Below are 17,112 nucleotides of genomic sequence, written 5' to 3'. Positions count from 1 at the left end.
TAAGGGGACTTCCCCTCTAGGGGGTGCCGGCTCTGATCTGTCCCCAGGGTGGCTAATGGGGCCTGTTCCCTCTAGGCTTTGCCAGTTCCAGGCCAAGCCAGGGCTGGGGACTGGCTGGCTTTAGGGGGTGGTCACCGCAGGGCCCTAGTCTGTGGGGCCTGAGCTGTGTTTAAAGCGCGGGACGATGTGTGGGTGCAGATGGGCTGGGGGGGGGTCTCTCCGCCCCAGGGTTCATCTCTGCTCTCTCCTCTCCAGGCCCCGTGGGGTGACCAGCATGTCCCCGTCCTCTTCTCTGTGTTCTGCGGCCTCCTGGTTGCCCTGTCCTACCACCTGAGTCGGCAAAGCAGTGACCCCACTGTGTTGTGGTGTGTACCCCAGGGGCAGGGATATGAGCCACCTGCACTGGGGGGCTGGGACCGGGGCTCTGGAATAGAGTGGGGCTGGGGGGTCAGGCCCTGGTCCTGGGAAGACAAAGCATTGTCCTCTGCCCAGGGAGGGTGGATACAGCCACTGGAGTTAGGCGGGGGACGCTGTGCCATGGGGATGCCAGGTTGGGCCCTGGGCCAGGGGCTGAGCTGCCCGGTTCCTGCCTCCACAACCCCTGCTGATCCTGCGGGGAGGGGACGAACTCCTAACACCCCCAACCGCGCCCTCCTAGGTCCCTGATCCGGACCAAGCTCTTCCCCGAGTTTGAGAACCGAAATGTGGAGAACCCCCCGGCCGAGGTCCGGGACCCGCTGCCCGAGAAACTGCGCAACTCCCTGGTGAGGGGCTGGGCAGAGGGCAGAGCGTAGTGGGGAGGGGTGGGGTAGAAATGGCTAATGAGGGGGCAAGGAGCGTAGCCGAGGTGCCAGGGAGGGGTTAGAGGCTGCATGTGTGGTGGGGAGCCTGTGATGGGGGTCCCATGGGAGAGGGAGGGGCTGGAGGGGGGGGGGGGAAGAGAACACGTGGCTGGGGCTGCAGTGGGAGGGCGTATGGAGAGTTGGAACAACTGGCTGGCATGTAGGGCAGCCCCATAGCTGGGACGGCTGGGGCGTGGGTAGGGGCTGCAGCCTGTCCGAGGAGGACGGAAGCAGCTGGTGCCTGGAGTCACGCGGTTAGTGGGGGCGCGTGGCTGGGGGCCGGGACGGCTGAGGGTTGCACCCGGGAGGGGGCGCAGGCTGGGCCTGGCTGCAGGTGGGCAGGTGGGGCCGGTGGCTGGGCAAAGGGGAGGCCTGTGAGTGCCCCTGCATAGCTGGCAGGCGGCTCCAGCCTCTCCCCCTTCCCCCAGCGGGAGATCCTGCACTCAGACCTGGTGATGTGCATGGTCATCGCGGTGCTCACCTTCGCCATCAGTGCCAGCACCGTCTTCATCGCCCTCAAGGTACCACGGGGGAGGGCGGGGCGGGGGAGGGGACGTGCGTGGCGCGTCACAGCTCATGGCAGAGTTGGGTCCAGGAAGGACTCGGTGGGCCAGAGAGCGATGCTGCCTCAGGAGGCTCCTTGGCGGCACCTTCTGGTGATGCTAATAGCTGAGCAGGGGGGAACAAGGAACCCAGGCGTCCGGACCCTTATGCCAGCAGCTTCTCTGAGCAGCCTCGACAGGGAGTTACAGCCAGCTGGGGAGATTGGAGGATGGGTGGAGGGGGGCGGGGGATTGGGGGAGCTGTGAGGGAGGGTGGAGGGGGTGGGGGATTGAGGGAGATCTGAGGGGGCAGAGCAGGGGTGTCGCGCGTGTGGTGTGTGGCAGCGGGGGCTGTTTGGGGGCAGAGCGGGGGCGTCACGTGTGTGGTGTGTGGCGGGGGGCTGTTAGGGGGCGCCGCGCATGTGGTGTGTGGCAGCGGGGGCTGTTTGGGGGCAGAGCGGGGCTGTCGCGCGTGTGGTGTGTGGCAGCGGGGGCTGTTTGGGAGCATCACGCGTGTGTTGTGTGTCAGCGGGGGCTGTTTGGGGGCAGAGCGGGGGCGTCGCGCATGTGGTGTGTGGCGGGGGGCTGTTTGGGGGCGTCGCGCGTGTGGTGTGTGGCAGCGGGGGCTGTTTGGGGGCAGAGTGGGGCTGTCGCGCGTGTGGTGTGTGGCAGCGGGGGCTGTTTGGGAGCATCACGCGTGTGTTGTGTGTCAGCGGGGGCTGTTTGGGGGCAGAGCGGGGGCGTCGCGCATGTGGTGTGTGGCGGGGGGCTGTTTGGGGGCGTCGCGCGTGTGGTGTGTGGCAGCGGGGGCTGTTTGGGGGCAGAGTGGGGCTGTCGCGCGTGTGGTGTGTGGCAGCGGGGGCTGTTTGGGAGCATCACGCGTGTGTTGTGTGTCAGCGGGGGCTGTTTGGGGGCAGAGCGGGGCTGTCGCACGTGTGGTGTGTGGCGGGGGGCTGTTTGGGGGCGTCGCTCGTGTGGTGTGTGGCAGCGGGGGCTGTTTGGGGGCAGAGCGGGGGTGTCGCGCGTGTGGTGTGTGGCAGCGGGGGCTGTTTGGGAGCATCGCGTGTGTGGTGTGTGGCAGCGGGGGCTGTTTGGGGGCAGAGCGGGGCTGTCGCGCGTGTGGTGTGTGGCGGGGGGCTGTTTGGGGGCGTCGCGCATGTGGTGTGTGGCGGGGGGCTGTTTGGGGGCGTCGCGCGTGGTGTGTGGCAGCGGGGGCTGTTTGGGGGCAGAGCGGGGCTGTTGCGCGTGTGGTGTGTGGCAGCGGGGGCTGTTTGGGGGCGTCGCGCGTGTGGTGTGTGGCGGGGGGCTGTTTGGGGGCGTCGCGCGTGTGGTGTGTGGCAGCGGGGGCTGTTTGGGGGCAGAGCGGGGGTGTCGCGCGTGTGGTGTGTGGCAGCGGGGGCTGTTTGGGGGCAGAGCGGGGCTGTTGCGCGTGTGGTGTGTGGCAGCGGGGGTTGTTTGGGAGCATCGCGTGTGTGGTGTGTGGCAGCGGGGGCTGTTTGGGAGCATCGCGTGTGTGGTGTGTGGCAGCGGGGGCTGTTTGGGGGCAGAGCGAGGCTGTCGCGCGCGTGGTGTGTGGCAGCGGGGGCTGTTTGGGGGCAGAGCGGGGCTGTTGCGCGCGTGGTGTGTGGCAGCGGGGGCTGTTTGGGAGCATCGCGTGTGTGGTGTGTGGCAGCGGGGGCTGTTTGGGGGCAGAGTGGGGCTGTCGCGCGTGTGGTGTGTGGCAGCGGGGGCTGTTTGGGGGAGGGAGGCTCTGGGGGCCGGGGTGTTTTTGGGCTGTCGGGGGGAGGCCTCGGGTGCTGACCCGCCGGGCGCTCAGTCTGTTCTAGGCTACGTGCTGTATGCCCTGGCTGGGCTGGTCGGGCTGCTCACTCACTACCTGCTGCCCCAGATGCGCAAGCAGCTGCCCTGGTTCTGCTTCTCGCTGCCCGTGCTGAAGCCGCGCGAGTACAGCCAGTTCGAAGTGCGCAGTAAGTGCTCCGGGGTGCCCAGCAGGGGGCGCCAGCCCCTCCCCTTCAGCCCTGGCCCCTGCGCCCCAGGAGGCTGCTGGGTGCTGCTGAGTGAGGGTGGCCACATCGCCCTATGGCAGAGCTCACTGGCAGTGGGGGCTGCCTCTGTGGGGTGCCAGGCAATGGGGCAGCCACCCAGTGGAGGAGCTAGGTGACAGCAGGGTCTGCTTCCTCGAGGCACCAGGTGCCAGGAAACGGGAGCCCACAAAGTACAGGACAATTTGCCCATTTTCTTAGGCAGGACACCTGTGAGACAGCTTAAATAAGGGGTTGTCCTGGGAAGAACAGGACAGATGCTCACCCTGTGCTGAGCTGCAGAGGCGGGTGGAGGAACTCTTCTTCCATAGCCCCAGCCCAGCTAGTGGAGAGCCCCGTCCATCTTTCATGTGCACAAAATATGTGTGTGAGTGAGGGATCCCTGTATGAACCGCCTCACCCCAGACACAGCCGCATCTCAGCGCAGGTGAGGGAGCCCTCTGTGAACCGCCTCGCCCCAGACACAGCCACATCTCAGCACGGGCAAGGGGTCCCTCTGTGAACCGCCTCACCCCAGACACAGCCGCATCTCAGCACGGGAGAGGGATCCCTCTGTGAACCACCTCACCCCAGACACAGCCACATCTCAGCACATGCGAGGGATCCCTGTATGAGCCACCTCACCCCAGACACAGCCACATCTCAGCACATGCGAGGGATCCCTGTATGAGCCACCTCACCCCAGACACAGCCGCATCTCAGCACATGCGAGGGATCCCTTTGTGAACTGCCTCACCCCAGACACAGCCGCATCTCAGCGTGGGCGAGGGATCCCTGTATGAGCCACCTCACCCCAGACAAAGCCGCATCTCAGCACATGCGAGGGATCCCTGTATGAACCACCTCACCCCAGACACAGCCACATCTCAGCGCGGGTGAGGGATCCCTTTGTGAACTGCCTCACCCCAGACACAGCCGTATCCCAGCACAGGCAAGCGGTCCCTCTGAAAGCCGCCCCACACCCCACCCAAGACTGCCTCATCTCAGTGCTGATCCCTCTGTCGCATCCCAGAGCTGGCTGCCTCTCAGCCTGCACGAGGGATCCCTGCTGCTGGTGTGGGGCTCGTTAGGACTGTGTCCATTAGAGACAGATGGTGTTCCCTGCTGTTCTGGTGGGTGAGGGGAGTAAGCCCACGTGCCCCGCAGGTGCAGCCCAGCTGATGTGGTTTGAGAAGCTGTACGCCTGGCTGCAGTGTGTGGAGAAGTACTTCATCTACCCAGCTGTGGTGCTCAATGCCCTGACGGTGGATGCCCACTCGGTCAGCGCCCCCCACCAGGACAAGATCTGCATCTAGTAGGTACCTGCAGGCCCCCCAGGGCTCTGCCTGGCGACAGCTAGTCACTGCCTATCGGAGTCCGGGGGCCCTCCCCGCCCGAGGAGCAGCTCCCACACAGTGAGCAGCGGTGTGTCGTCGTCTCCCTCCTCCGCCTCCGCTAGCCAGGCCGTCCATCCCCAGCAGGAACAGCAGTGAGGAGCGAGATCCGGGCACAGTGCAGGAAGGGGGCCTGGGATGGGAGCAACAGGCAGTGAGCTGGGCAGCAGCCAGCCCTGGCAGGGAGCGTTCGCGTCTCCCCCTTTGTGGGGAAGCAGAAACTCACTAGAAAAGGGGGCGGTCTGGGAACTGCTGCTGCTTGGTTAGTTGTTATCATTCTGCTGCTGTCTAACCTGGGGGACGGGGCTCCCTGCCCTACGCCGGGCTGAGCCAGGGGCTGCCTGCCCTGGGACCCCGTCACGTGCTTCCTCTCGCCCCCAGCTGCCGCGCACTCCTCATCACCATGGCTGGCATGAAGCTGCTGCGCTGCTCCTTCTGCTGCCCGCCCCAGCAGTACGTGGCCCTGGGCTTCACTGTCCTCTTCTTCCACTTCGACTACCGGCGCTACTCGGAGGGCTTCCTCATCGACTACTTCGTCATGTCCATCCTCTTCAGCAAGGTGCCCGCCCGCCCCTCGCTTGCCCCCGAGCAGACAGAGCGACTTCATCCCACCGCTCTGCCCCGGGCCACCAGTGCCCTGCTCCCCCTACGCAGCGCGCTCTGCCCGCCACGTCCCCCGGCGCGTCTCCTCCTGGGGTTTCCACTGAGATGCTACAGGAGGCACCAGACCTGCCCCGGCAAGCAGGATCTGGTGTTTGAGCCTGAGGCGAGAACCCAGGTGTCCTGGCTCCCAGTCCCCTGGCTGTTGTCCACTAGGCCCCCTCCCGCTCCAGCTGGGCTAGAACCAGGCGGCCTGGGCCCTGGGCCTGGGCTGGGCCCTGTATCATGTGACGTATTTCTCTCTCTTTCTCTCCCCGCACGCAGCTGTGGGACCTACTCTACAAGCTGCGCTTTGTGCTCACCTACATTGCTCCCTGGCAGATCACGTGGGGCTCGGCCTTCCATGCCTTCGCCCAGCCCTTTGCCGTGCCCCGTATCCTTGGGGAGCTGCCGGGGCGCCCCGAGCTGGGGGCAGGGCCAGGGCTGTGGGAGAGGGGCTGGGGGAAGGGGAACGGGAATGGGGGGATGCGTGGAGCAGGGCGTGGGCCCAGCAGTGGTGGAAGAAGGGGAGTTACTGGTGGGGCAGTCTGAGGAAGTTGCGCATAGGGGATTATGGGCCAGTGGAGGACTAGAGGGATAATAGCAGGTCGGGTCCAGAATGCTTTGGGCACGTTCTGGTTCTGCCCCTTTCTGGGTTGCTCTCTCCTGGCCGTTGGGGACAGCAGGCCATGTGGTGGGGGGGGGTGGGAGCTCGGGGCGCCTGGCTCTGCAGGGCTGTTCAGTGTGGGGTGGGGCCCCGGCTAGGCTGTCAGCGGGAGCAAGGTGTGCTGGGTCCGTGGAATGGTGCCGGGGAGGGCGCCTGGCTCTGGGGTGGTTGGGCAGCAGTGAGGTGAGGGCAGGACACGGGTGCCAGGGCACCGGGTCTGCTGGGCAGTGGCAGGGTGGGGCACTGGTGCCATTGGACAGCTGGGTAGGGGCGGTGAGACGGGTGCTCTGGCTCTGTGCCATTGGGGCTGGCGGTGGGGCACGGTCGGGGGCAGCAGGGCTGCCAGCCGCAGCTCCGCAGGGGTTGTTGCCTTGACGCCCCCAGACTCAGCCATGCTGTTTGTCCAGGCCGTGCTGTCGGCCCTGTTCTCCACCCCTCTCAACCCGCTGCTGGGCAGCGCCGTGTTCATCATGTCGTACGCCCGCCCCGTCAAGTTCTGGGAGCGCGACTACAAGTGAGTGAGGGAGAGGCGCCCTCCCCCAGCCAGCAGGGCCCCTGCATCCCCACCACGCCTTCGCTGCAGGGCCCCCTCCCAACCCCCAGGCCACCCCCGTCACCTTCCTGGCCTCCCCTTGGCAGGTGGCCCCTCTCCTCCTGCACTCCCCGCAAGGTAAGCCAGTCTCCCCATGCCCAGACTGGGCCACGCCACCATGTGGTGCCCACACACGTTGGACAGGCTGTGCCCCATCCTGGCCTGGCTGCAGGGGGCCGGTGTGGGTGGGGAGGCCTGTGCAGTGGCGCACTGCTAACCTGGCTCTCCTCTTCCCCAGCACAAAGAGGGTCGACCATTCCAACACCCGCTTGGCCACCCAGCTCGACCGCAACCCAGGTGCGTACCCAGGTGTAGTACTGGAGGTGTTGCTGGGCACGGCTGAGGGGGCCAAATCTGGGCAAATTGCTTAAAACAGGGCTACTGACAGCCCAAGACTGGGGCTCTTCCGCTATAGGGCACCAAACCAGTCACACAGAGCACTTCTGCCACGCCAGCCAGCAGGGAGTCACACAAGCAATTCCTTCAAACACTCCGGCTCCCCTTGTGCCCCAGCCAGTCCCCTCCTGTTGCAGAGGAGAGGTGGTGAAACCCAACCTCACCAAATCCACACAGGTTCTTCCTGTCCCAAAAGACCAGCCACGTTCCCAGGTCAATGTGTACCTTAGGTCTCACCCAAAAGAGCAGGCTGTGCCCATCCTTTAGAACCTACCATCTAAAGGGTTATTCATAGAAAGACAGACTCGGGTGAGAGTAAAATCGTTAAAGCAATCAAACTACATACACCCGTCACAAGGGTCCTGAGGCAGGTTTGCAGCAGAAGTGGCGTAGGCGGCTATCTTAAAAGTCTCTGCAAAGCATCCTTTGTTAGGAGGGGCCAGCAATCCTTCCCGGCCCGGTTCATAGCAGAGATGCTCCTGAAGTGATGAGCCGGATTGAAGACAAAGGCGGAGGAACCTCAAGGCTCTCTTTCTCCCCTTGCCCACATGGGGGGAATTCCATTCTTCCTCCCTGTGTGGAAGTGGGGCCCAGATGGAGCCTGTCCCATGAGCAGGTCGCCTGTCCGTGTCCTTTGCGGACAATCTGCTATTATCTCTCCGCCACGTTACACGTCCGCAGGCAAATTCCTCAGATGTTGATTGGAATCTGTCCAGTTGGGGTTCACCTCGCTCGGAACCTGTTCCCACGCCTCCAGCTGTGGTCTCCCAGAAACTGAAATTTCAAGTGTGAGCACAGACCTAATGCACACAACTTCCCAGATAAAGTGGTACGAACATCTGAGCAGCACAAGCCAGTTCACTAAACCACCAGTTTTCAATAGACGCCTCCCTTGGCATCAGATTTGGTGCTAACCTCGGGCAGTGGTTGCAACAATGTTTTGCTTCAAAACCAACAAGCAGTCCCGTGGCACCTGATAGACTAACAGATGTTTTGGAGCGTGAGCTTTTGTGGGCAAAGACCCACTTCGTCATCTTAAAATCCACTGACGTCACCCCAGAGTGCAGCTGAGCTCTCACCTCTGCCTGGGGCTGAGGGCACCGAGCTCCCCAGCCCACAAAGCGGTGACTGCGGCGGCAGAGTTCCCACCATTGAACCCCCTGCTGCATCCGGCCCTTCACAGCCCAACCCCGGGTGCCACACTGGAGCCTTTGAGCCAGGGCTGACTGCAAGGGGAGAATGCCCCTCCCCCAGCACAGCGCCTTCCAGTGCCACACTGCGTCAGCATTGGCTGAAGGGGAGAATGCCCCTCAGCACAGCGTCTTCCAGTGCCGCACTGCATCAGCACTGGCTGAAGGGGAGAACGCCCCTCCCCCAGCACAGCGCCCTCTAGTGCCGCACTGTGTCAGCACTGGCCGAAGGGGAGAATGCCCCTCAGCACAGCGTCTTCCAGTGCCGCACTGCGTCAGCACTGGCGAAAGGGGAGAACGCCCCTCCCCCAGTACAGCGCCCTCTAGTGCCGCACTGTGTCAGCACTGGCTGAAGGGGAGAACGCCCCTCCCCCAGCACAGCGCCCTCTAGTGCCGCACTGTGTCAGCACTGGCTGAAGGGGAGAATGCCCCTCAGCACAGCGTCTTCCAGTGCCGCACTGCGTCAGCACTGGCGAAAGGGGAGAACGCCCCTCCCCCAGCACAGCGCCCTCTAGTGCCGCACTGTGTCAGCACTGGCTGAAGGGGAGAATGCCCCTCCCCCAGCACAGCGCCTTCCAGTGCCGCACTGCGTCAGCACTGGCTGAAGGGGAGAACGCCCCTCCCCCAGCACAGCGCCCTCTGGTGCTGCACTGCGTCAGCGCTGGCTGAAGGGAGAGCCTCTCTGGCTGAGCACCCCCTGCAGCACAGTGCCCTCTAGTGCTGCACTGGGCCAGCCCTGCCTGTGAGGGGCGAGAGCCCCTGCTGAGACCCTCCCCTGGCCTCCCATCCCTCTTCCAGGTGCTGATGACAACAACCTGAACTCCATCTTCTATGAGCACCTGACACGCTCCCTGCAGCACACGCTGTGTGGGGACCTGCTGCTGGGCCGCTGGGGCAACTATGCCACCGGCGACTGCTTCATCCTGGCCTCGGACTACCTGAACGCGCTGGTGCACCTCATCGAGATCGGCAACGGCCTCGTCACCTTCCAGCTGCGCGGCCTCGAGTTCCGGGGTGAGAGGCTGCGTGGGGAGCCCAGCCTGGCCGGGAGTGTGGGCTTCTCACAGCCCCTGCTCCCCCACTAGTGACCTCACGCCTCCCTTCACAGGCCTCCATCAGCCCCACCCCCAGCCTGTGTCCCCCCCCATCCCTCTGTGTCAGACCCACGGACCTCCCCAGCCTGTGTCCTCCCCCCACCCCTGTGCGTCCGCTCCATAGGGCCTCCCCACCCCACCCCACCCCTTGCCTCTCTGTGCCAGGCCCATGGTGTTGGGATTCCCTGAGGGGGGGGTCCCTGGCAGCCCCCTCACCCTCTGCGCCCCACAGGTACGTACTGCCAGCAGCGTGAGGTGGAGGCCATCACAGAGGGCGTGGAGGAGGACGAGGGTTGCTGCTGCTGCGAGCCGGGCCACCTGCCCCACATGCTGTCATTCAACGCGGCCTTCGGGCAGCGCTGGCTGGCCTGGGAGGTGGCAGCCACCAAGTACGTGCTGGAGGGTTACAGCATCAGCGACAACAACGCCGCCTCCATGCTGCAGGTCTTCGACCTGCGCAAGATCCTCATCACCTACTACGTCAAGGTGTGGGGCGGGGGCATGGGAATTGGGGGCATACAGGAGAAGGGGGTTGGGGGTCGGGAGGTGGGTTGGGGAGGCTCAAGTGTGGGCGTGGGGCCAGGAGAGGGGCCCCTGGCATCTTTCCCCTCTGGGGGGATTGGCCCCAGTCTGGCCTTGGCGAGGGACTGGCTGAGTCCTGGGCACCGGGAGGGTCTAACCCTGTGCCCCTCGGCAGAGCATCATCTACTATGTGACGTGCTCCTCCAAACTGGAGGAGTGGCTGGGGAACGCAGTGATCCAGGAGGCGCTGCGCCCTTGCACAGCCCCCAGCTACTCTGACAGCGACCCCACCTTCAACCTGAACATCGACGAGGACTACGACTCCCGCGTGGCCGGCGTCACCCTCTCCTCCTTCTGCAACGTCTACCTGGACTGGATTCAGTACTGTGCTGGCCGCAGGGAGAAGGTGCGCCCTGAGAGCGGGGGAGTCGGCCGTGGGGCAGGCAGTACGATCTACAGGGCAGAGCCTGGGGGGCTGGGAGCCAACACTCCAAGGCCTTAGTTCTGTGGCTGTTAGAAGCAGAGAGCACCATGCTTCGGGGTGAGGGGGTTCCTCTTGTCTCCTCCCTCCCCTCACAGCTGCCTGTCTCTCCTTGCAGCCCATGGACAAGGAGTGGGACTCCCCGCTCGTCACCCTCTGCTTCGGGCTGTGCATCTTAGGGCGCCGGGCACTGGGCACAGCCTCCCATAGCTTGTCTGCCAGGTGAGACACCCCCCATAGTCCCCACCCGCCGCCTGTCTGCCAGGTGAGACACCCCCCATAGTCCCCACCCGCCGCCTGTCTGCCGAGTGAGACACCCCCCATAGTCCCCACCCGCCGCCTGTCTGCCGAGTGAGACACCCCCCATAGTCCCCACCCGCCGCCTGTCTGCCGAGTGAGACACCCCCCGTAGTCCCCACCCACTGCCTGTCTGCTGGGTCAGACACCCCCTGTCATCCCCACCTGCTGCCTGTCTGCCGGCTCCAACACCCCCCATAGTCCCTGCCCACTGCCTGTCTGCTGGGTCGGACACCCCCCATAGTCTCCACCCGCTGCCTGTCTGCTGGGTGAGACGCCCCCCATAGTTCCTGCCCACCACCTGTCTGCCAGGTGAGACACCCCCCTTCCCTCCCCATCCCTGCCCATGGGTGAGACAGCCCCTCCCCACCCATTGCCCACTCACAGCATTTTCTGCTTAGTGAGGCAGCTCCTCCCCACTTTGCTCCCACCCTGCCTGCCAGGTGAGGTCCCTGCCCACGGGCCTGTCTGATGGGTGAGACATCCACCCTCCCTGTTGCCCCCACCCATGGCCCGGCTGCCCTGTGAGACTGCCCCTCCCCCCATTGCCCCACAGCCTACTGCTGGGTGAGAGAGGACCTGCCCCCAGCTCCTCTCCCAGGCAATACAGTAGAACGCAGACAGAGGAGTCTCTTAATGACAAATGCGAGGCTGGGAATATAATTAATGCCACTCAAATATGTCTTGTCAAAGCACAGTGGCTTTGTTTGGGTTGCTAGCTGCTGTGCAGACATCCTGGATCATTGTTCCGATGCCGCCGGGCGTTGTGCAGTGTCAGGAAAGCCCTGGCCAGTGGCTGAGGCGCTCCTGTGTCACCGAGGGGGCGTGCTTGCTCGCCAGCATGGGGGAGTTTGGTGAGGTGCTGCAGGGATCTGTTCGAGGCCAGACGTGAGTCAACGTGTTCATCACTGACTCACAGCTCCCCCAGCCAGCCAGAGCCAATGTGATCTGACCTGTGTGGCGCAGGCCAGAGGACTTCCCCAAAGTGCTCGCTGGAGCAGAGCTCTTAGAGGAAACATCCTATCTTAATTAACCAATGGCTGGTGATGAAGAATCCCCCACGACACTTGGTAAATTGTTCCACTGACCTTCACTGTCACAAGCCTGTGCCTTATTTCCACTCGGAATTTGTCCAGCTCCGCCGTCTGGCTGCTGGATCGCATCAGACATTTCTCTGCGAGGCCAACCAGCCTAGGAGCAGTCCTGGAGCTACCTACAAACTGATCGAGTGGTCTGCAGCACCCTCCTCTGGGGTCAGGAAGGAAATAGAAAATCACTGCTGACGAAATCGCTGTGTAGTGCAGACACGGGTGGGGGGTGGGGAGGACAGGGCAGCCCTGCAGTGTCGCCAGGATCACTTGCAAAGCTGGACCTGTGCAAACCAACTGTTTTAATGCAGCCCAAGGCAGAGCTGTATGCCCAGGGCAAGGTGTGTTGGTCAGTATAAGGGGTGGTGGAGGGACCAGTAGCTCAGCATGAGTTCCCAGCGCTGCACTGTGGCCCAAGTGGCTAGTGCAGCTCTTGGGTGGATGAAGAGAGGAGGAGTGAGTAGGAACAGACAGGGTTTTACTGCTGGCTACACCGTTGGTGAGCACAGGACTGGGTACGGAGCCTGGTTCTGGGGCCAGGAAGCTGAGGCCAGAGCAAACAGCCCCAGAAGTGGTTGGCGGGCTGGAGAAAGCACAGCAGGCAGCACATGGATGAGCACTGCCCGTTGACTTGATGACTGTATCAGTACCAGCCTGGGTGAGCCCCCACGTGCCATGGGGCCTTTAAGCTGTGAGGAAAAGACAGGCCAAGAACCAGCGGCTGGAGTCTCCCACAAAAGCAGGGCCTGTTTGCCAGGGTAGGTGATTGACCGTTGGAACGAAAGCCCCAAGGCAGGGTGGAGTGGCTATCCCCAGTGCAGGCAGCGCTGGGGTGTCTGGCCTGGGCTGTGCAGCAGGGCCATACTCGGCGATCCAGCAGCCCCATCTGGCCCGGCCCTCCGTGAATGTGTGAGACACCCTGCCACACCCTCGGTCTGCTAACCAGATCCCCGCTCCTCACTGAGCCGTACCGTCCCTGCAGCCTGGAGCCCTTCCTGTATGGCCTGCACGCCCTCTTCAAGGGCGACTTCCGCATCACCTCGCCCCGTGATGAGTGGGTCTTCGCCGACATGGACCTGCTGCACCGCGTGGTGGCACCTGGCATCCGCATGTCGCTCAAGCTGCACCAGGTACCAGCCCTGCCCACAAGCCCCACCCCAGGACAGGTGGGCAGTGGGCTCCCCTCTTCTGTGGTGGGCAGGGTGAGCCCTAAGGGCCATACCTAGGGGGAGGAGAGAGGGCGTGTCCTAGCACCTGCCCACCAGCCTGCTCAGCCTAGGGAATGGGGGAGGAGGGATGGCGTGGGAGGAAGTGGCTGGGGCAGGAGGGGGATGTGAGGAGGCAGGGAGGGGTTAGCTTGCTGAGGGAAGGAAGACGATCCTGCCCTGTGCTGGAGAGGAAGGGTGTGAAGGCAGAGGGTCATGCCCCAACTCCCTCCCCAGGACCATTTCACGTCGCCAGACGAGTACGAGGACCCGGCTGTGCTGTACGACGCCATCACAGCCAACGAGGAGAAGATGGTGATCTCGCACGAGGGCGACCCAGCCTGGCGCAGCGCCATCCTCGCCAACACGCCCGCCCTGCTGGCGCTGCGCCACGTGATGGACGACGCCAGCGACGAGTACAAGATCATCATGCTCAACAAGCGCTACCTGAGCTTCCGTGTCATCAAGGTGAGCCCCAGCCGCCGCCCCCGGCACCCTGCTCTAACCACTGGACCCCAACCCTCTCCCGGAGCTAGAGGTGGAACCCGACTCCCTCCCTCACCCCGGTTTGTCTCCTTGGCCAGGTGAATCGGGAGTGCGTGCGGGGGCTCTGGGCGGGGCAGCAGCAGGAGCTGGTGTTCCTGCGGAACCGCAACCCGGAGCGGGGCAGCATCCAGAATGCCAAGCAGGCTCTGCGCAACATGATCAACTCCTCCTGCGACCAGCCCATCGGCTACCCCATCTACGTGTCGCCCCTCACCACCTCCTACGCCGGCAGCCACCCCCAGCTGCGCTGCCTCTGGGGCGGCCCCGTCAGCCTGCACAACATCTCTGCCTGGCTCATCGGCAGCTGGGAGAGGTGAGCGCGCCATGGTGGCCCCCAGCCACCACGCCTGCCCTGCGCCCCACAGCGCCCCCTGCTGGGCGAGGCCGGGGCTGGAGTAGCCGGGTGCTCCCCTGCAGGCAGCTCCTGCCCTGCTCCCCACAGCGCCCCCTGCTGGGCGAGGCCGGGGCTGGAGTAGCCGGGTGCTCCCCCGCAGGCAGCTCCTGCCCTGCTCCCCACAGCGCCCCCTGCTGGGCGAGGCCGGGGCTGGAGTAGCTGGGTGCTCCCCGACAGGCAGCTCCTGCCCTGCTCCCCACAGCGCCCCCTGCTGGGCGAGGCCGGGGCTGGAGTAGTTGGGTGCTCCCCTGTAGGCAGCTCCTGCCCTGTGCCCCACAGCTCCCCCTGCTGGGCGAGGCCGGGGCTGGAGTAAATGGGTGCCCCCCCCCCACAGGCAGCGCTTCCATCCCAGTCACCATGCCGCCCCCTGCGGGGAGAGGTTAGGTTGGAGGAGCTGGGAGCTCCCCTGCGCCCCCCCACCCCCACCCCTACAGCCAGTGCTCCCGCCCTGCTCACTGCAGCACCCCCTGCTGGGTGAGGCTGGCCCAGTGAGTCAGGGCACAGAGCTGATGCCCCTGTGCTTTATTTTCTCCCAGGCTACAGAAGGGCTGTGGCGCCGGGTGCAACAGTGGTGGGAACATTGAGGACTCTGACTGTGGTGGAGGCTCCTCATCCATCAGCAACAACCCTGCAGGGCATGGGCAGCAGGGAAGCAGTGCCCCAGGTGGGCAGAGCACGGGCATGGGCACCCTGGGGGCTTCAAACCCCCAGGAGCCTCCCGTCACCACTGCCCAGCCTCAGCCAGGTATGGAGATGAGCAGCTGCAAGCCTCCCTGCTCTGAGAGGGGCCTGGGCTGGAAGGGTGTCCGGGAGTCCTGGGTTTCCTCCGCAGCTTGGAGGTGCTATGTGATTGCTTAGAGCAGGTGCAGAGGAGCCCTGAGGCTCCTGGGTTCTATTCCCCGCTCTGCCTAAGTGTCTCCCCCTGGGATAAAAGCTCCCTGGCTGGAGGCCTCCCTAAGGCCCATCTGTGCTGGGGTATTTTGGGAGGCCCAGGGGTTGAGAAGAGGCGGCGCCAAGGTATCTCACTGAGGATTGGGAGCTGGAGCACAGAGATGCGGTGGGCTGAGGGTGGGGCCATCTCTGGGTCATGTCTGCGGTAACCTTCCCGTCTCCCCACAGGGTCAGAGCAGAGCCTCCCGCTGGGCCAGAACTGGCTCGTACGGCCAGTGCCAGGGAGCCAGGCGGAGGGCCGGCGTGAAGCTCTCCCTGCTGCCACCTGGGTGCCTACCCAGCGCCTCTCCAGCAGCCAGCTGTCCTGCACCAGCTCGCTGGCCTCTATGGCCTCCCAGGCGGAGGGACCAGGCCGGGCCCCGCTGCCGCTCCCCTTGCCCCTACGACCAGCGCTGGGCACCTCAGCCACCTTTGCCTACGAGGGGCTTTGTGGAAAGTGGAGCCTGCCAGGCCGCAAGGGGCTCAATGGGCTGGGGGGCAGTGAGGGAGATGCCTCACCAGGGACTCCTGCCAGCACCGGCGCCACCCAGGACACATCCCCCCGGGGGCCCAACGCTAGGGCACAGGTGAGCATGGGCCTTTTGCCCACCCCAAGGGAGGCCCCAGCTCCCTCTCCACACCATGTGGCGTGGGAGAGCCACCTCCCATTCCCCCCACGCCCACACCCAGGGTGCCACACTTGGCTCCCCCCTCCCGTTGCACTAATTCCGGCTGTTTCATTGTGCGGGACGGGAGAGGTCACTGCTGGATGCACTGTGCCCCTCCTCGCACAACAGGTGGCTCAAGCCAGTTCCTGCACGTCAGCTTAGTGCTAATAGAAAGCCCTTAAGCTGGCTCGGGGAGCCCGTGCCCCCACAAGAAGCCATTTGAAGGGCACCTGGGATTAGCTGCAGCTCTCATGTTCCCCACCTTCACCAGCCTGGCCTGTCCCCTGTGGTACCTGTGTCCTCATGGGGCCTTGCCCTACCCCCAGCCTATTTATCTCCTGTGCGGCCCCATCCTGGCCTGTGGCCCATCCTCTCCCTCCAGGCTGTAACCCGTCTCCTCTCTTTGCCCACAGCCTTCTGTGTCCCCGGACCCAGGCCCCCTTGCTGACGCTGTGGAAGCTGACTCCCTCCAGCAGTGCCTCCCACTGGCAGAGACAGAGCAGCAGCTGCCCGGCCCCAGCATCCCCCCACCCGAGTGGGGCCGGCAGAGAGAGAAGGAGAGCCCCGCCGCCCAGCCGCTCCTGGAGCACCAGTACTGACGGGGGTGCAGTGGGAGCTGCTGTTCTCCCTCCCCCCACACCCCGATTGATACCAATGGGCTGGTCCCGTCACACAGACCCCCCCCACACCCTGCTTCAGGACCCTGGACAGCAATAAGGGGGCAAATGGCTCCTCCGCTGGACTCCGGGGGGACCCAATGGACACCTGTGCTGTCCTACTGGCAGGCAGTGGTCCCCTACCCTGGAGCCTCCACTGGCCCACATTCTCAGCACTGCTCCCAGGCGCTGCCCCTTGGCGCCGCGTTTAAAGCGGGAGCAGGGACCACGTGAATAACACTATTTTTGATTATTTTGATGGTTTATTTTTCTCTGATCCTGGATTTTTGGTTGATACAAAAAATTAAAAAAAAAAAATACAAAAAAAAGAGCAAAGCCCGCCCCGCCCCCTCATGCAGCCTCCCCAGGCGTCTGGGTCAGGGGAGGCGTCAGACGCCTGGGTTCTGTCCTTGCGTCGGGGGGTGGGGGGGACCACACTCAGAACTCCTGGGCTCTGGCCCAGGCTGGGGAAAGGGCTCTAGGGGGTTACAGCAGGAGGGGAGGTGTTAGGACACCAGCGTTCTAGTCTCACCTGTGCTGCTCAGATTCCCTCCCTGGCCGAGGGAGAGGATAACTTGGTACCCTGGCCAGGGTCCTTTTCCGTCCAGCTGCTCGCTCCCGGATGATGCCATGGAGTGCCAGACACCCAGGAAGGGCCCTCCTTGGAGAGTGGGAGGTGCCCCCCATTCATCTGCACTGCTCCAGAGAAACAGAGCAGCCGCCTCTGCTTTCCCTTCCACATCCAACCTATCTGGCCTGGGGCAGCTGGGGCTCTCCCACCTCGGGAATGTCTGGGCCCCTGGCTAATGGCTGTTAGCTGGCAGGATGCTGCAAAGTGGGCACAAGAGGGAGAGTACAAGTGCCAATGGCCTGGGGGGGGGTCCCACAATGCCAGTGGTCTACCCCAAGGCTGGCCCCTGTGTGGAGGCAGGGACCCCTTTGCAGGTA

The 17,112-nt window shown here is 64.3% G+C and overlaps 1 protein-coding gene across 3 annotated transcripts in view; it reads left to right on the top strand.

Moving 5' to 3' along the window:
- PCNX3 (pecanex 3) overlaps positions 1 to 16,448 on the top strand; it is a 34,513-nt gene extending 18,065 nt beyond the window's left edge. For 2 of the 3 annotated variants that reach the window (XM_075005499.1, XM_075005501.1), the window contains exons 17-35: positions 256 to 365; positions 659 to 764; positions 1,271 to 1,363; positions 3,201 to 3,351; positions 4,573 to 4,720; positions 5,181 to 5,358; positions 5,724 to 5,832; positions 6,490 to 6,619; positions 6,936 to 6,994; positions 9,082 to 9,297; positions 9,610 to 9,863; positions 10,075 to 10,305; positions 10,499 to 10,602; positions 12,748 to 12,895; positions 13,208 to 13,438; positions 13,555 to 13,829; positions 14,447 to 14,655; positions 15,030 to 15,427; positions 15,922 to 16,448. In XM_075005499.1, coding sequence (XP_074861600.1) covers positions 256 to 365; positions 659 to 764; positions 1,271 to 1,363; positions 3,201 to 3,351; positions 4,573 to 4,720; positions 5,181 to 5,358; positions 5,724 to 5,832; positions 6,490 to 6,619; positions 6,936 to 6,994; positions 9,082 to 9,297; positions 9,610 to 9,863; positions 10,075 to 10,305; positions 10,499 to 10,602; positions 12,748 to 12,895; positions 13,208 to 13,438; positions 13,555 to 13,829; positions 14,447 to 14,655; positions 15,030 to 15,427; positions 15,922 to 16,107 — 3,336 coding nt within the window. In that variant the 3' untranslated portion in view covers positions 16,108 to 16,448. The remainder of the gene's footprint in view (positions 1 to 255; positions 366 to 658; positions 765 to 1,270; positions 1,364 to 3,200; positions 3,352 to 4,572; positions 4,721 to 5,180; positions 5,359 to 5,723; positions 5,833 to 6,489; positions 6,620 to 6,935; positions 6,995 to 9,081; positions 9,298 to 9,609; positions 9,864 to 10,074; positions 10,306 to 10,498; positions 10,603 to 12,747; positions 12,896 to 13,207; positions 13,439 to 13,554; positions 13,830 to 14,446; positions 14,656 to 15,029; positions 15,428 to 15,921) is intronic. The other variant, XM_075005500.1, reaches the window with a different exon arrangement.
- The last annotated feature ends 664 nt before the right edge of the window (positions 16,449 to 17,112 follow it).

This window comes from Carettochelys insculpta, chromosome 11, assembly GCF_033958435.1.
Source record: "Carettochelys insculpta isolate YL-2023 chromosome 11, ASM3395843v1, whole genome shotgun sequence".
NCBI lineage: Eukaryota > Metazoa > Chordata > Testudines > Carettochelyidae > Carettochelys > Carettochelys insculpta.
Note: the sequence above shows the minus strand (reverse complement) of the source record. Positions and strands in the feature narration are given on the sequence as shown.